Here is an 18215-nt window from a genome sequence, read left to right as displayed (position 1 = left end):
ATCCAAACTCTCAGGGCAAGGTACCAAATACACGGTGGTACCGAAGTAGTCCCAGTTCAACAGAATTGCCCAGCCCTTAAGGAGTTTATAACTGAACAAATGAAAAAAGTATACACAAATAATATACCCTGAAATCAGCTAGAATAGAGGAATGTATAAACTGTTATAAAATACTAAAGATGGGGCAACTGAGTTAATATTTAGTGATATTATAGTAAGTAGTTGTAATTACTTCTAACAGAAAAAGGACTGAGCTTATAAGAAACTGTCTTATATTTTAAGAATTCTCTCATCAAGAAAGTCTTTTGTGGAATTACCTACCAATCGCTAGCTCAAGCAGAGACTAAACTTTTCACTTTGCATTAGGCTAATCAAGTCCTAGATTATATTTTTTTCAAAAGTAAACATATGTAAAATGTTCTTTAAGCCTTCAGAAATCACTGTAGAAAATTACCTTGCCTTTAGATTATCCTTGCCACATGCACACATCAAAGAAAAGATAAATAACTCACAACCAAGTTATAATGAGCCAAATGAAAATATTCTGTTTGCTCCTTTAGCACAATGAGGAGAAAAGATGTGTAACACAACTATGGGAAGAAAATTACACGCATCTAAAATGAACTTACCTCACAGAACATGGTGTGCTAAAATCTAGACTTTGAATCCATACATCTTTTTTTTAAAGATTTTATCTATTCATTTTAGAATAGGGGTGGGAGAGAGAGAAGGGAGGGAGGAGCAGGAAGCATCAACTCCTATATGTGCTTTGACCAGGCAAGCCCAGGGTTTCGAACCAGCAAACTCAGCATCCCAGGTTGATGCTTTATCCACTGTGCCACCACAGGTCAAGCCTGAATCCATACATCTCTTTAAAAATTGCTCTGCCTGTTGGGAGCCTCGTTTGGGGGTTTATTACAATGAATATTAAAAAGTAGGTCATGAAAAACCTCCGTAAAACTAATTATAGAGCTTCTCATAGAGAAGGATCTAACACTAATGGCATCACTCCTCACTAGCAGTTACCCCAACACATAACCATTATACCACACAATTCATTTTGATATTTGAGTGGAATATATATTATACTTAGTATTGTTACTTTTATGTGTCAACTTGGCTGAGCCAGGATACCAGATATTTGGTCAAACATTATTCTGAACATTTCTGTGAGGATGTTTTTGATGAGATTAACATTTGAATCCGTTGACTGTGAGCAAAGCAGACTGCCCTCCATAATGTACATGGGATTTCATCCAGTCAATTGAAGGCCTAAATAGAACAGACTGGCCTTAACAAACAACACGCATGCCCCCACTGCAAGAGCAAGGGGTAATTACAACACACTACCTTCACACGCGACAGCAACAGCCCTTCCCCGGGTTCCCAACATGCCAGCCCACCCTGCAGATTTCGGACTTGCCAGGCTCCATAATTGAGGGAACCCATTTCTTAACATTTCTTTCATGTATGTATGTATGCCTGTCTGTCTACCAATCAGATATTTTCAACCAGTGTGATGCAAGAATTTTTAAAACATGTGGTACCTGACTATTTAAGTCAGGGGCAATGACCTCTTTTTCAAATAAAAAAGAAATGACACGAGTCAATGCAACCATAGCCGTCTGGTGAGAATGAATCAAAATTATACATTTCTTTTTTGTCAGACGGAAAGAAATATAGTTTTTGGTGTGCCGCCGAATTTTATTAGTTTAGGTGTACCATAGATGAAAAAGGTTGAAAATTGCTGATCTAGTATCATCAACCAATCTGTATATACCCCATAGGTTCTCTTTTTCTTGAGAATCCCAATACATTATTATTCCTAAAAAAGAGGACCCCTTATCCTTGTCAACAAATATTTCCAAGTAAGAGCACATATGTGCCACACAGATATATAGATTAGACCAAAACAGATTGTGTAAAACTGATGTGGCCTTTGATTCATCCTTGACATTCTTTTCAACCCACTGGAAAGATACTGCCTACATTACATTAGAACAGGGGTCAGGAATCTATGGCTCGCGAGCCAGATGTGGCTCTTTTGATGGCTGCATCTGGCTCGCAGAAAAATCTTTAATAAAAAAATAATAACGTTAAAAATATAAAACATTCTCATGTATTACTATCCATTTATTTCCTACTGCTCATGTTCAAGGTTGCGGGTGGCTGGAGCCAATCACAGCTGTCCTCCAGGACAACACCAAATTTTTATTGGATAATGAGTAACGTACATGGGTCGTTGTATAGCTCTCATGGAATTAAATTTTAAAATATGTGGCGTTCATGGCTCTCTCAGCCAAAAAGGTTCCCAACCCCTGCATTAGAACATTGTGATCCATAGCTTAGCACATCAGCATCCTCTGGGAGCTTATAAGAAATGCAAGTTTTAGTTTTACCTAAAACTACTGACTCAGAACCACAGGGGGATAGGGACCAGGTATTTGAGTTTTAACAATTTTCTAAATAATTTTATGCACCTTAAAGTTTGAGAAACATTGGTCTGGGACAGTAATACCCAATGGAAATATGTGAACCACATATATAGTTCAAAATTTTCTAGCAGCCATGTTAAAAAAGGTAAAAAGAAACAAATGAAATTAAGTTTAAAAACCATTTTATTTATATAAAATATTATCATTCCAACATGTAATCAAAATAAGGATAGGGTTATTTTACATTCCTTTTTCAGTATTAAGTCTTAGAAGTCATAGCTCATCTCAATTAGTCACGTTTCAAGTGGTCAACAGCCACAGGTGGTTAGTGGATACTGTACTGGACAGCACAGGTCTAGAACCATGCCAGAGTGGTTCATGAGCCAAAACTAAGCATGCATATCATTAGTTACTCAGGGCACAATGCAGTATAAATTAGTTCAGTATGGTTCATGTAAAGTAACTACTTGTGTCTTCTAAAACAATTTTTATTTTAAAAAAGAGTTTAGGGGTTAAGAAGTACTAACTGCAATCATAAATAAGTCATGGATATAATGTAATACATCGGGAATATAGTCAATAATATCTACGTATGTACTGGTTAAAAGATTTATTGCGCTAATCACTTCATACGGTACATAAATGTCTAATCACCATGTTGTACACTCACACCTAATATGGTACACCAACTATAATTTTTTAAAAAATTCAGTCAACAATTGATGTGCTTATAGTTTTAAAAAGTTGAATTAAGTACTTAAGTCAGAACATTTCCTAATGCCTTTTATTCTATGATTATTCATTTATGACCTGACAATAAATCAAGTATGTATACTCCTATCAGACATTAAACACAGCTCTATTACAGCACTTAGCATGATAAATAATTATTTAGCATTTACTTATCAGTCTCTAACACAAAATAATGAGCCCTGAGGGCAGGGAAAAATTTCTGCCATTATGAGGAGACAGCACACAATGTTTGGGACATACTAAACAATACTCAGTGTTGAATATAAGAATAAATGAGACCTGAAGTCTAAATCTTTACCACATCAAAGTATGACACGACTGTACAAAATGTTACACATCTAACTTTCAACTAAGTATTTAACGGTTAACCAAAGCAGTATGACATATCATGAAGTATGAATTCAACTGAATAGTCTACAAATATTCCAGTGGGCCCATCTACATTTAGTAAGTGGACATTTTTTTTTCCACAGTAGACATGAGTAACTGATGTGCAGGATCAGAAATATCATACAGTATTCTCTACTACTCCTCCAACAGTCCTGTATAATGACAGAGTAAGAAAAAAAATGACTTTCACTCCACCTCAATGTTCTAGCTTTCTTAAATCTCAAAGAAATATACAAAAGAATTGTTTGTTTCTTAAGTGGTAGTAAAACAGCCCAAATTTCCAAGTGAATGTATCTGAAAACAAAAGGCATCTAATGCTATTAATTTATTTAAGAAAAAAAAAAAAGAGTAAAGATTCTCTGCATTATATAGCCCATTTTATGAGCATTGCCCTAAAAAAATTACAAACTCTACTTTACAAAACACATAAAATATTCACATTTCCTCAATTAGCATTTTATTTTGAGAGAGTAAAATGACAATAAACCACATGTGGTTAAGAATATGGCATATACGGCCCTGGCTGGTTGGCTCAGTGGTAGAGCGTCGGCCTGGCGTGCAGGAGTCCTGGGTTCGATTCCCGGCCAGGGCACACAGGAGAAGCGCCCATCTGCTTCTCCACCCTTCCCCCTCTTCTTCCTCTCTGTCTCTCTCTTCCCCCCAGGCAGCCAAGGCTCCACTGGAGCAAAATTTGCCCTGGCGCTGAGGATGGCTCTGTGGCCTCTGCCTCAAGCGCTAGAATGGCTCTGGTTGCAACGGAGCAATGGCCCAGATGGGCAGAGCATCGCCCCCTGGTGGGTATGCCGGGTGGATCCCAGTCGGGCGCATGCGGAAGTCTGTCTGACTGCCCCCCCCACCGTTTTCAACTTCAGAAAAAAAAAAAAAGAATATAGCATATAATAATTTTGGCCTTAGTATTTTTCATCAAGACCTTATTGTACAGCATATAAAAATAATATAGTATATTATATTCAGTTGAGAAACTATACTTCTGACTTAGTGTATATTTCCTTTTTTTTCTTTTTTGAAATGAGAAGCGGGGAGGTGAAGAGCCCGACTGGGATCCGCCCGGCATGCTCTGCCGATCTGGGGCGTTGCTCCGCTGCAACCAGAGCCATTCTAGCACCTGAGGTGGAGGCCATGAGCCATCTTCAGTGCCCAGGCCAACTTTACCAGTGGAGCCCTGGCTGTGAGAGGGGAAGAGAGAAACAGAGAGAAAGGAGAGGGGAAGGGTAGAGAAGCAGATGGGCACTTTTAATGTGTGCCCTGGCCGGGAATTGAACCTGGGACTTCCACATGCTGGGCAGATGCTCTACCACTGAGCCAACTGGCCAGGGCCTCGTATATTTCTTAAACTTCTCTTTAATTTGCTTTTAAAAAGTGTTTCTTAGGCCCTGGCCGGTTGGCTCTGCAGTGGATTGTCGGCCTGGCGTGCAGGGGGGACCCGGGTTCGATTCCCGGCCAGGGCATATGGGAGAGGCGCCCATTTGCTTCTCCACCCCCCCCTTCCTCTCTGTCTCTCTCTTCCCCTCCCGCAGCCGAGGCTCCATTGGAGCGGAGATGGCCCGGGTGCTGGGGATGGATCCCTGGCCTCTGCCCCAGGCGCTGGAGTGGCTCTGGTCGCGGCAGGGCAACGCCCCGGAGGGGCAGAGCGTAGCCCCCTGGTGGGCGTGCCGGGTGGATCCCGGTCGGGTGCATGCGGGAGTCTGTCTGGCTGTCTCTCCCAGTTTCCCGCTTCAGAGGAATACAAAAAAAAAAAAAAAAAAATGTTTCTTAATTTGGGACCTTTTCCATTTCCTAGCTGTTCTTTGTTACTTAGACTGCTTCAGTCAAAGTATTAGCCTTTCACTCTGCATTTTGTATTTAATGTTATGACTATTTTTCCTACTTCAACAATTTTGCAGATGGTCATTAATATTAACATACATTCATAACTCAAAAAATGAAAATCACAATAAATAAGAAATGAAGTAATTTTGCTCTTATTAACTCATTATAAAACATTCCCATGCTATGACATTTCTTCTATGAAAAAAATAAAGATTTGTGTGAAGATTTATACAAAATGAGGCCTCCAAAAGGAGAATCACTTACTTTAATAACTGATGTTTTTGGCTGTTTTTTTCCCAACAGGTCAAAAGTACCAAACTTTTAAAATGATGTTTAATGTTCAGTAGTTAAAACAATTTTAATTTATAAAATAATTTATAGTCATATTTCACTAAATCTTGAGATACCTAAACTCACACGACAATACAAATCTAAGAGGAATCTATGTAAAGCTGCGTTAATATAAAAAAAAAACATAAGCAATCAAGTTCACATTTTCAGGACTGAATAATATAAACAAACTATCAAAAAATACATTTCTAAACTTGTAGCTATAGATATAATTCAAAGGCTAATATATGACCTTGTAATTATAAACAAAATTTTCTGATAGAAAAAAATAATAATACTTTTCTAACTGTAGTTTTGAACCTAAGGGGGTTATATATCACTAAATTAAGAAAGTTTCAATGTTTATCAGAGCATTTATTTATTTATTTATTTATTTTTTTCATTTTTCTGAAGCTGGAAACAGGGAGAGACAGTCAGACAGACTCCCGCATGCGCCCGACCGGGATCCACCCGGCACGCCCACCAGGGGCGAGGCTCTGCCCACCGGGGGGCGATGCTCTGCCCATCCTGGGCGTCGCCATGTTGCGACCAGAGCCACTCTAGCGCCTGAGGCAGAGGCCACAGAGCCATCCCCAGCGCCCGGGCCATCTTTGCTCCAATGGAGCCTTGGCTGCGGGAGGGGAAGAGAGAGACAGAGAGGAAAGCGCGGCGGAGGGGTGGAGAAGCAAATGGGCGCTTCTCTTGTGTGCCCTGGCCGGGAATCGAACCCGGGTCCTCCGCACGCTAGGCCGACGCTCTACCGCTGAGCCAACCGGCCAGGGCTATCAGAGCATTTAATAATCATTCATTCTAAAATATATAGTTTATATTATTAATTTTAGTTATGTTTTAGGTACTAAATCTCATTAGGTTAAGTATTTGTCCCTGAATAATACAAAGGAAGATAATAAATTATATGGAACCTCAATAATATACTAAATGACCTTGATTCTGAAACTGTGTAAATAATTGTTATACTTTCCATTCTTAAAAAAAGTTCCTCACTCTGGCCAGATAGCTTGGTGGGTTAGAGTGTCGTTCTGATACGCAAAGGTTGTGTGAGTTCGACCCCACGCCAGGGCACCTATGGAACAGATCTATGTTTCTGTCTCACTCTCTCTCTCCCTTTTGCTCTAAAATCAATCAATAAATTTTAAAAAAAAGTTTCACCTGGCCTGTGGTAACATAGTGAGTAGATAAAGCATCAACCTGGAAATCTGAGGTCGCTGGGCTTGCCGGGTGAAGGCACATACAACAAGCAATTAATGAACAACTAGAGTGAGGCAACTATGATTTGATACTTCTTGCTCCACCTCCTCTGTAAAATCAACAAATAAAATATTTTTTAAAAAACTTATGAAAAAAAATTCCTCTAGTATCAATATTCCCAACAAATAATTTTATTATGAACATACCTTAAAATAATAAACATGGTGGATATTTACCTTTTTAATATTAATTGATTAGACTAAGGATTTATAGTTTAAAGGTATCTCTTGATTAAAAAACTATTTAATTAAGACTATTTTGTAAACACACAAAAGGGCTTTTATATTACATGAAGAGGCTTTATACTGAATTGGTACAGCATTAGAAGGGCTGCCACTAATATCAGAAACTAAAATAAGATACTATTCATATCACAGTAAGTCAACAATTGTCACAAGAAAAAGAGGAAACAAAAGTATCACATGGTATATATTCTTATTTCAAAACCAAAGAGAACTAAAAATTCAACTGAGTTCAGAAAGTATTTAGATACAAATAAAAATATAAAAATTAATAAACCTTTTCAAACTGATCTCCAACAACCACCACTTAAAAGTATTATTGGAAAAACGCATTTGTAACAACCAGATAATATAAAATACATCGGAATACTTTAAACAAGACATACATGGAAACCAAACTACATAATCTGAAATATAAAAAGACTTGAAAAAAAGAAGCTAAACTGTATGTTCTTATATTGTCAGACAAAACACTGAGAAGTTCATTTATTTTCAAATTAACTTGTAGTTTACTGTGGCCCTGGCTCAGTGGCAGAGCTCTGACCCAGCGTGTGGAAGTCCCAGGCTCAATTTCCGATCATGGCACATAGGAGAAGTGCCCATCTGCTTCTCCTCCCTTCCCGGTCCCTCTAGTCTCTCTTATCCCCTCCTGCAGCCATGGCTAGATTGATTTCAGCATGTAGGCCTTGGGCGCTGAGGATGGCTCCACGGAGCCTCGGCTAAAAATAGCTGTTGTGAGTTTGGGCCCCAGAGGGGAATAGCATCAGCCCCAGATGAGGGTTGCCGAGTGGATCCCAGTGGGGTGCATGCGAGAGACTCTCTATCTCCCCTCCTTTCGCTTAAATCAGAGGTCTCAAACTCGCGGCCCGCAGACTAATCCACAAACTACAGTTTCTGGTCGTTTTGTGACACTGAAAAGTGTTGCGTAACAGTTGCCTTTTGTAGACCTAGTGCGGCCTCCCTAACGGCTGTGATCTTGCTCTGCGGCCCACATGCTGAGTTGAGTTTGAGACCCCTGGCTTAAATAAAAAAATTTAAAGCAATTATAGCTTATTGCAATTCCAATAAGAGTTTTCAGCAATATGACAAAGTAGTTCCAAAACTTTTGATATAACCCATGAAAATAAAATTTTTGAAAGACAGATTTAAAAAGAGAAATTTCCTCCATGAAGCTACTATAATTAAAGTAGCATGATTACAACACAATTAACAGATTAATGGAACAGAATAAAACCCTAATCTAGCCAGATTATATTAAGTAGTTATTATATGATAAAAGGAACATCATCAACTAATAAGGAATAGATAAAACAATACATGGTGCTGGAAAAACTGACTAACTAGAAATAAATAAAATTAGATCCTCATCTTTCTTTTTTGTGTGACAGAGACAGAGAGAGAAAGGGACAGATAGGAACAGACAGGGAGAAAAATGAGAAGCATCAATTCTTTGTTGCAGCACCTTAGTTGTTCATTGATTGCTTCCCATATGTGCTTTGACCTGGGGGCTACAGCAGACAGACAGAGTGACCCCTTGCTCGAGCCAGTGACCTTGGGCTCAAGCTGGTGACCATGGGGTCTCGAACCTGGGTCCTCCCTGTCCCAATCCAACGCTCTATCCACTGTGCTACTGCCTGGTCAGGCTGATCCTTCATCTTGTACTAAGCATCAAATTAAGTTACTAAAAATAATAAAATAATTTTAACAATCATAAGAACACATTATTTTATACAGAAGATCTTAGGAAAAACAACAAACAATTCACTGATTTTATTTCCCTGAATGTCTCATTTATAGATTTCAAAGTCTACTTAATGGTGAAACTTTAATCTTTCTTTCATAATGCAAAATGGGTATGCAGAAAATCTGAGTTACAAGATATAAAAGTGAAAGCAGTTAGATCATGCAAGAAAGCTTTCTAAAGGAAACATAACTGTCAGGGTTCTCAAGTACAACAGAAGATAAAGAGGAGTGTGATACTGTCCACACCTTTAATATTGGTTCAAACATCTGTAATTCACAGCGAAGACACAAAAAATAAGTTAATTTAATCAATCTACTTATTATTAATGGCATTTCCCTTTAAACATCAAATTATACCTTTCTGTTGAAAATATATCATTCTTATTCAGAAACTAATATTAATTCATTTCCAATTTGTCATATCAATTAAAAGTCTAATTTGCATGCCTCCTGTTCTTTGACATTCAGGACATTATTTGATTAGATAACCAGTTAGTGCTTATTTGATTAGATAACCAGTTGATATCAATCAAGTATATGGCCACAAAAGACCCACAGCTAACTACAGATTAAGTTACATGAAAAAGAATAAGGAAGATACAACACAAACCTATCATTTCTCCCTCAACAATAACTTAAGTGTATTCTTTTTTTTTTTTTTTTTTTTTCTGAAGCTGGAAACGGGGAGACAGTCAGACAGACTCCCGCACGCGCCCGACTGGGATCCACCCGGCACGCCCACCAGGGGCGATGCTCTGCCCCTCCGGGGCATCGCTCTGCTGAGACCAGAGCCACTCTAGCGCCTGGGGCAGAGGCCAAGGAGCCATCCCCAGCGCCAGGGCCATCTTTGCTCCAATGGAGCCTTGGCTGCGGGAGGGGAAGAGAGAGACAGAGAGGAAGGAGGGGTTGGGGGTGGAGAAGCAAATGGGCGCTTCTCCTATGTGCCCTGACCGGGAATTGAACCCGGGTTCCCCGCACGCCAGGCCGACGCTCTACCGCTGAGCCAACTGGCCAGGGCCATAAGTGTATTCTTTTGTGACAGTAAATCAGTACTGGTGCTATAAATATTGAGGATGTAGGTCTTTTTCAGTATATATTTGACATAGAGCATTAATTCAAATGACATTCTTATTTATTTTACTCTTCGTTAAGAACCTAAGTTTTCCAAATTTAGCAAACTTAAAAACAGACAGTTCTATTAGCTTAGGTTAGAAAATCCAGATCCTCTGCCAATACTTCAATCACAAACTACAAACACCAATGGAGGCTTACCTCCTTCTGGAGATTGTGTATGTGTTTTTTTTTTTTACTTTTATGAAGTATAATGCTTAAAAGCATATCAAAGAGCAAAGAGATTTAGTTTTTCTCAGGCTTCCAATCAGATTCAAGCATTTTCATGATGATAAACTCCTGGATATAAGTATATTTGGATAAATACTTCCTTCTGCTTTTCACTAAGCACCTTGGAGCCTATGTACTGCTTCTGCGTTAGAATCTAACCCTAAGAACAATAAACTTAAGGTTCATTTATTAAAATGTCTTCTCCTACACTGAAGACCCAATTGTATTTTATTGATGTGATAATGACTTTGTTTCTAAGCTGCATTTTCCACCATATTATACTGGCTGGCCCAACCCTTAAACCTACTTTGATCAGTCACCGCCCACAATAGAAGAAATCAAGCATTTATAAATATTTATAGTTTATAAAAATTTAAAATAAGATTCTATGTGTAATCAATATTTTAAAAACTGTTAATGAGATATTTTAATTTTGTTGGTATTTAGTCTTTGATGTACCTCAAGTCAAACCAGCCCCATTTCACCCGCTTATTATTCGCCCCGTCAGAAAATGAATGCTGTACTGAACAGCAGGAGCTGAGAAGATTCCTCGGGAAGGCTAATTAGCATAGTGCTCCCAGGTCCTTTCATGTTTAAGGGGTTTTTTATGGCCTTGATACTTTCTGAGCACTTTAGCTCAATATAAAATTTCTTATTCTGAGTTTTCTGAAAATACTGCTCCAATACTGAATTGCTTTACATATTGCTGTTGAGAAGTCTGATGCCAATCTGATTTTTTTCTTTTAAATAACTTGATCTTTTTGCATGGAGACCCTGAGAATTTGTCCTTTGTACTTATTTTTATCTTTAAATCTAAGTTTTACATTGAGTTGACCATTTCAGGTCAATTTTCCCAAGTACTTGGTAGACCCTTTCAACAGGTAGTCTGGTCTTTCTTTATTTCAGAAAAGTTCAGTTTTAATAATCAGCTGTTCCTTTGTTTTGCTTTTTCTCTTTAGGAACTCCAACTGCATGTATGTTGGGATCTTTCTGCCTATCATCTATGTCAATTACTCACTGATCCTTTACTTGTCTTCATTCTGTTTTCTTCAATATTATTTATTAAAATTTCAGTAACCTGTATTCTTCCCTGGTACCTTGCAATTTAGCTATAATTTCTAAAATAATTATTTTTCTTCAATTTATCCCAGTGAGGTCTTAGTTCACATCTTTCTGGTATTTATCCACTTGGGTTTCAAGTTTCTGAACTTCTAACTTAAGGGCTTTTTTCTTGTATCTTAAAGGATGTTTAATATAGGTCATAATGTTCTCTTACTGAAAACTGCTTCATGGTTGATTTAGGAGGAAAACCTTTAATAGCTAAAATGTTGTGACTCTTATTCTGCTTTGTTCCTTATAGTACCTTAGTGAGTATATCCTCTTTTTTTAATTCAGTGAGAGGAGGGGGCGCAGAGAGACACACTCCTGCATGTACCCCAACTGGGATCCACATGGCAAGCCCACTAGGGGGCGATGCTCCATTGCTCAGCAACCAAGCTCTTCTTAGAGCCTGAGGGGAGACCATGGAGCCATCCTCAGCACCCGGGACCAACTCACTCTAATCAAATAATTGCTAAAAAAGGTGAGGGGGGAGAAAAAAGCAAGAGGGGGAAGAGTGCAGAAGCAGATGAGTGCTTCTCCTTTGTGCCCTGATGGGGAATCGAGCCTGGGTTATCCACATGCCCGGCAGACACTTTACCACTGAGCCAACTGGCCGGGGCCCTTACCATGTATATCATCTGCAGTTTCCTATTCAGTGCATAGTCTTTATTTTCCCAACTAGCAATAAAAATGGTATGCAGTAAAAGTAAAGATTTGGGATGAATATCTCCCAAATATGTTCCCTCTTTTGCACTTAAACCAAAGGGAGTTATTTATGGTTTCCTTATTTCTACACAACATTTAATTTCCTTTCCACTCTTGCTGGCTTCTTTCCCGCCACCATCAAATCTGTAAGGGAGAACAATTTCATTCTCAAAAGTGGCACTCTCCTGATTTGTTTCATAGGGTTCTGTGTTCTTTTTAAGTATCCTCCTCTTGATTTCCCAATAGCCAGTGCTCGTATAGAATCTAAAACCAGATCGTAGAATATATTTTTCCATCAAAGTAGAATCTTTTCTTTCTAAAGGCTATTTTAAATGCGTGCTATCTCCCGAGCTCCAGGTTCAACCCAGTCCCTTCTCACCTTTTCCACGTCAGTCTCTGCAGTCTTCACTGACCACTCTCAAAATGGGCTCTGAGCTGAGTAGGCTCTATTTGTTTATTTATTTCTCTCCTAAATAATCTGTAGTTCTTAGTATGTCTCCTAGTTATGCTGGAGGAATAGGCTATGGTTAGTTGGTTTTATTTGATCTTTGTTGATCTGTATATATTTTTAATAAATGTTTGGAAAAATTAGTATTTAGGTAGCTGTCACTATTCTATGGCAATTCAGGAATTTCAATTCATCAATAGTTGTCAATATTTTTTAGTTGAACATTTCTCTAGTTTACCCTAGTCTCCTATATAGTATACATGGTAGACAAAAGTAGGTTTACAGTTGTGAATACGTGAGACAGTTAATAAAGTCACTGTAATAATCTTAACCTGCATGTCTTTTTCCATATGAATAACTGTAAACCTACTTTTGCCCACCTCTGCACTTATTCAAGAAAAATTGATCCTTTGATAATTTATGATTATACCAGTCATAAGTCCTCCTGGATAATAAGCATGATAACTAAAAGTCACGTGATACAAAATTATGTGAAGTAAGTGAACAATATAATGAATCAGTTTGCAAAAGAAACATATTACTTCTATGTTATATTTGATAACTGAGGGTAAAAAGTGAAATCTAGGTATTACTATGAAAGAATTCAGTAATATAATTTTTTATTTATACTAAAAAAGCAGCAACCTTTCATGTTCAGTGATTGCAGATTTAGCATGGCCATTGAAAAACAGTTGATCATGAGTTTCAAAATTTCCTGCTTAAGAAATAATTTTAGTACCTAGCAGTAAATCTATTCAAAATATTAAAGGCACAAAGCAGACTAAAAACAAAATGATAATAGAATGCTCATACTATTAGAGAAGATTCATAGAGTAACCTACATTAGCAACTTGTATACACCAGTGGTTTGCAACCACTAGTCCATGGACTGGTGCCAGTCTGTGAAAGAGTTAACCACCATGATGTTGTAGGGTGGTTAACACTTAGGTGGATCAGCACAATATTTCTGGCAGACCAGCACCATTCAGTGAGCCCGCAGCTGAAAAACACTGGTGTACATACTTTGGTATGCTTAGGATTACAGCCTAGAAAAGAGCCAAAAATCAATATAAGGGCTAAAAAATAAGCAAAGAATTCAACAGGGAGATGACTACTATGATACAAAGTTACAAGTGTGGAACTAAGTAGTAAATACTTTTTTTTAAGACAAGTAAATGCATTCTCTCACAGGACTGTTCTATAGAAAATAAACAAGTATGTGATTCTTGTATGAAACAGGAACTGTCTGTCATCAGGCAATTAACTAAACAAAGTTAAAGTACAAAAGTAAACGAGGCAATAAGACAGGAAAACAACCTAACCCTGAAGAAAAAGAATTTAAAACTGTACTGGTTACCATGTTGACACAGCTTTTTGGTCCTCTAGCAATTCAACATGGTCCTCACGCTCTTATTATGAAACAGAATTTGTATAATAAATGGAGTGTTCATTTTTCTTGTCCCTGGGCCTTTGATTTATGATAGTTTGTCTTACAACATGATTCAGATGTCATACTCTCTAAAGACAATTCCTATCTTAATGTTTAGAGATAAACATAGGAGGCATATTATTTTAATTTTCAAATAAGTATAAAATAGAATAACCATACTACAATTTAGCAAGCACTTACTGACAATCTTCTAACTAGTCTCTGAATCATAAAAGACCAGAATAAACAGAAGCTGATTTCTTGGCTGGTAGCCTTCATATATTTACTAAAAACATTTTAAAACTGAGATCTGAAGTATTTATATGAGATAATAAATACTTCTACATTAATTTAGATATTCATCCCAAAGATTTACACAAATGCTTGGTTAAATAAAATATTTTCCATAAAATCTAACGAGTATTCAAATTTTATATTCTTGTCTCTTAAGATTCTGACACATATACTATATTTAATGTTACCAAAACAAAAAAGAAAACCACTCTGAAATCACATATCAAAGTAAAAATTCTAATTTCAGATTATAATCATTTGTAATGTACAATTCAAATATTCTCATTTCCCACAGTACAGAATTTAAAAGCAAAATTTCTTTCCTTTCAGAACTGTCCTTTCCAATGACAGGTTAATAGAGTATAAAACAGAACTTTGAAAAGAAATAGAACTTTTAAGTTTAGCTTTCTATTATATGCAATACATCTCATATTTGGATAAAATGGAGAAATCATTTTTTTGATCAGGTGCAAATAGTGATATTTTTAGTTAAAATACCTGACACTAAGGAAGAATTATGAAACAAAAAAGTCCCTGTCTAAAAAACAATGTAAGAGTATAGATTCATTTAAGTTAGATGCTTTATAATTTTACCTTTAAGAGGACAGTAGCTATGGAACCACCACTTAATTCAGGGATGTAAGAACAACTGTAGAAAATAAATTATCTTATTGATATTTTTACTTTTTCTCGTTTAAAAACCAGATGCTAATTTTATAAAGTATATAAAATTAAATACCTATAAAATAAATATATCAGTCTATTGCACAAGAGAAAAAATGGTTTCCATATTATCTTTCTCTTTAATGGTAAGAATTTGAAACTATTTTTGTAAAACAGCAAATATTTAGGAATAATATTAAAATCTAGCTCCTGGAAACAATTTCCCATTCAATAAACTCAGCAAAAAGCTGTGTTTTACTCAGAATGTAACTTTTAATTTTGTAACCTAAGAGTTTCAATCCAAACTCTGATTCTACCAGAACAAAGCAAGTAATATTATAGGGTCTGTTTCCTTATCTTTTCTTTTTCCCCCTGAAGTGAGAAGTTGGGAAGGCAGAGAGACAGACTCCCGTATACGGCTGACCGGGATCCACCCGACATGCCCACTAGGGGGCAATGCTCTGCCCATCTGGGGCCAACCACAGCCATTCTAGCACCTGAGGCAGAGGCCATGAAGCCATCCTCAGTGCCCGGGGCCACCTTTGCTCCAATGGAGCCTTGGCTGCAGGAGTGGAAGAGAGAGAGAGAGAAAGGAGAGGGGAAAGGGTGGAGAAGCAGATGGGCGCTTGTCCTGAGTGCCCTGCCTGGGGATTGAACTTGGGATTTTACACACAGGGCCGATGCTCTACCCCTGAGCCAACCAGCCGAGGCCTTGTTTCCTTATCTTTTAAATACCTCCTCAAGAACTATAGAAAAGATTAAATAACAGATAAAGTGCCAAATCAGGTGCTGAGTACACAGTAGGTGCTCAATCAATGATAGATTCCACTCTTAAGTCAAAGACTGAACGTCTGCATGAGCTCCCTCTTCCTCTGTCCAATTCATTTGTGTCAGTAGTCTTAAATGTAGGGACATAATTTTTTTTAATTATAAAATGTTTTATTCTATTGACTTCAGAGAGAGGAAGGAAGAGAGCATAAGAGAGACAGGAACATCTATTCCTGTATGTGCCCTCACCAGGGACTGAACTGGCAACCTCTGTGCTTCGGAAGCGATGCTCCAACCAACTGAGCTAGCCGGCCAGGGCATGATATAGATTTTGATATAAATATTTAAAAAGATATAGTCCTTTTGTTCCCTTCCTGGGAACAAAAACAGTGGAGTTTACTGTTTTTATTAACACCTTATGGCTATTTTGCCTTAATATTTGATGATATGCAAGTTCAAGACCATTTTCAATAAATGAGTTCTATGAATAAGTCTCCAATGGGTCTGAAACTTAACCCAATTATATATTTCTCAATATTTCTTGAATCAGTTCTTTAAAAGGTTATAAACTTTTCCTTCCTTTTTTCATTTATCTTCTTCATCTCTCTGTCTATTGGTCTTCTCAGGGGAGGACTGAGCAACCCTCCACACATAACGAATGACACTGCCTCTATGTCCTTCAGCTCCTGAAAAAACAACCCGTTTAGATCATTCCATCTTTTTCTAACAGAGAATAAACTGTACAATTAAAAACAAAAGGTTATATTAAAATAATCAAAAAAACTGAACATGAGATACTCAATTTACTTAGACTAATTACAGAATTACATAAATGTTTATATAGATGTGTGTGAAAATCAAATTATCACATGGTTTTTCTAGTCCTCCAGACCAGTATAATCCACAAGAGCTTTCTGTGATCATAGAAACCATTTTAATCTGCAATGCCCAAAACGATAGTCACTAGCTAAATATAGCTATTGAAAAGTTAGACCAAAGAACTTAATTTTTAATTTAATTTTAGTTTTAAATAGCTACATGTATCTACTACAATGGGTAACAGCCTTGGACTCTTCTGTTCTCTTTACCATAGTGAGCCTTATCCAGATGCTCTCACTGAATTCCTTGTTATATGCTTTCTCTGTTATCTCTAAAATCAAAAGAAAGAGAATTACTAAATAAAAATTTTTAAGCTAGCTTTAAAATGTGTTTTGATGAAAAGTACTAAAATCAATTATTTTAGATTTTCTAATCAGTTTACTAAAAAAATAAAATAAAAAAGAAGTTACACATACATCTGTAAATGCTTCAAAGTGAAACTTTGAACAATATATACTTTCTCCTGAATTCTTTGTCAGGTAATAATTAGTCCCAGGATAAGATACAAACAAGAAGTTTACAGCACAAACCATAGCACAACCAAGTAGAAATAAGGGAAAAAATGAGACTCATTCTATACCTGTATCCTCACTGTGAGAATATAGAAATTAAAGAATAAAAATGTGATGGATCAAATGCAACACTACAATGTGTTTGTTAAGAGCTGTATAATTTATATCTGTAGTATTATTAACCATACCACCAAAGATCAAGTCTTACTTCAATTTTAAGGGACTTTTAGATGACTACTAATGGTTCTTTATAATTAAATCTAAACATACACATTATTTGAAGTAAAATTATTAAAAAGGTGGCGATAAGATCTCAGAAAAAAAATTAGGTCTTAATTTAAGCTCCCTCTGTTTCTCCTCCCTAGTCTCCCCACAGATAAACACAGTCCTTTTTTAAAGAGCGAATGTAGGTATTAAGAAAAACAATTATGATGCTTATCTGTTAGGAATGAAATAATGGCCTCTCTCTAGACACATTATTAATGCCATCACCACCACCAATCAATTCCTCCTTTCTTCGGCTTTTACCACCTTGCGGGAGGAGATGTGGGGTAGGAGGGTGGAACATGTAAAGCAATCTCAGTATTCAGACATAGGATTATAAAGAATTCAAGTTATGTAAGTGCAAGTTATACGATAAACTACATACCAATTTCTGAATGACTGCTGATCTTTCTGTTTGGCATTTGAGTTAATATAATGAAACTTACTATTTTGAGCCAGGGCTTGAAGCAGACAATCCAAGCATCCTTCTAAACTATCCTCAGTTCTGTCAACAGCTGTTATCTTCAGCTTCTTCAAGGTATCACTGAGATTATCTGCTTATAGAAAAAAATAATAATAATCAGAAACCTCACTAACCATATGGCAATCATAAACAACAGTTACCACTAACAAGCAAAGGGCTCTCATTATAGTGAATTAATATCCACATACATTCCAGAATAGCAATGGACTGTACTATTACAAATTTTATCAATTTAAGTATGAAATATTCACTCTGTATATACGTTAAGATACCAGAAATATTCCATAGACTGCCAAAGAACATCTTTTTCAGCACACTTATACCTTATTTTGCTT

The 18215-nt window shown here is 37.0% G+C and overlaps 1 protein-coding gene across 4 annotated transcripts in view; it reads right to left on the bottom strand.

The window, feature by feature from the left end:
* Positions 1-18215, bottom strand: part of RAP1GDS1 (Rap1 GTPase-GDP dissociation stimulator 1) — a 153123-nt gene that overhangs the window by 113504 nt on the left and 21404 nt on the right. For 3 of the 4 annotated variants that reach the window (XM_066387293.1, XM_066387295.1, XM_066387296.1), the window contains exon 2: positions 17843-17953. In XM_066387293.1, coding sequence (XP_066243390.1) covers positions 17843-17953 — 111 coding nt within the window. The remainder of the gene's footprint in view (positions 1-17842; positions 17954-18215) is intronic. The other variant, XM_066387294.1, reaches the window with a different exon arrangement.

The sequence above is a fragment of the Saccopteryx leptura genome, chromosome 5 (genome assembly GCF_036850995.1).
Source record: "Saccopteryx leptura isolate mSacLep1 chromosome 5, mSacLep1_pri_phased_curated, whole genome shotgun sequence".
NCBI classification, from domain to species: Eukaryota; Metazoa; Chordata; class Mammalia; order Chiroptera; family Emballonuridae; genus Saccopteryx; species Saccopteryx leptura.
The sequence above is the reverse complement of the archived record's forward strand: the minus strand, read 5'-3'. Positions and strand labels throughout refer to the sequence as shown.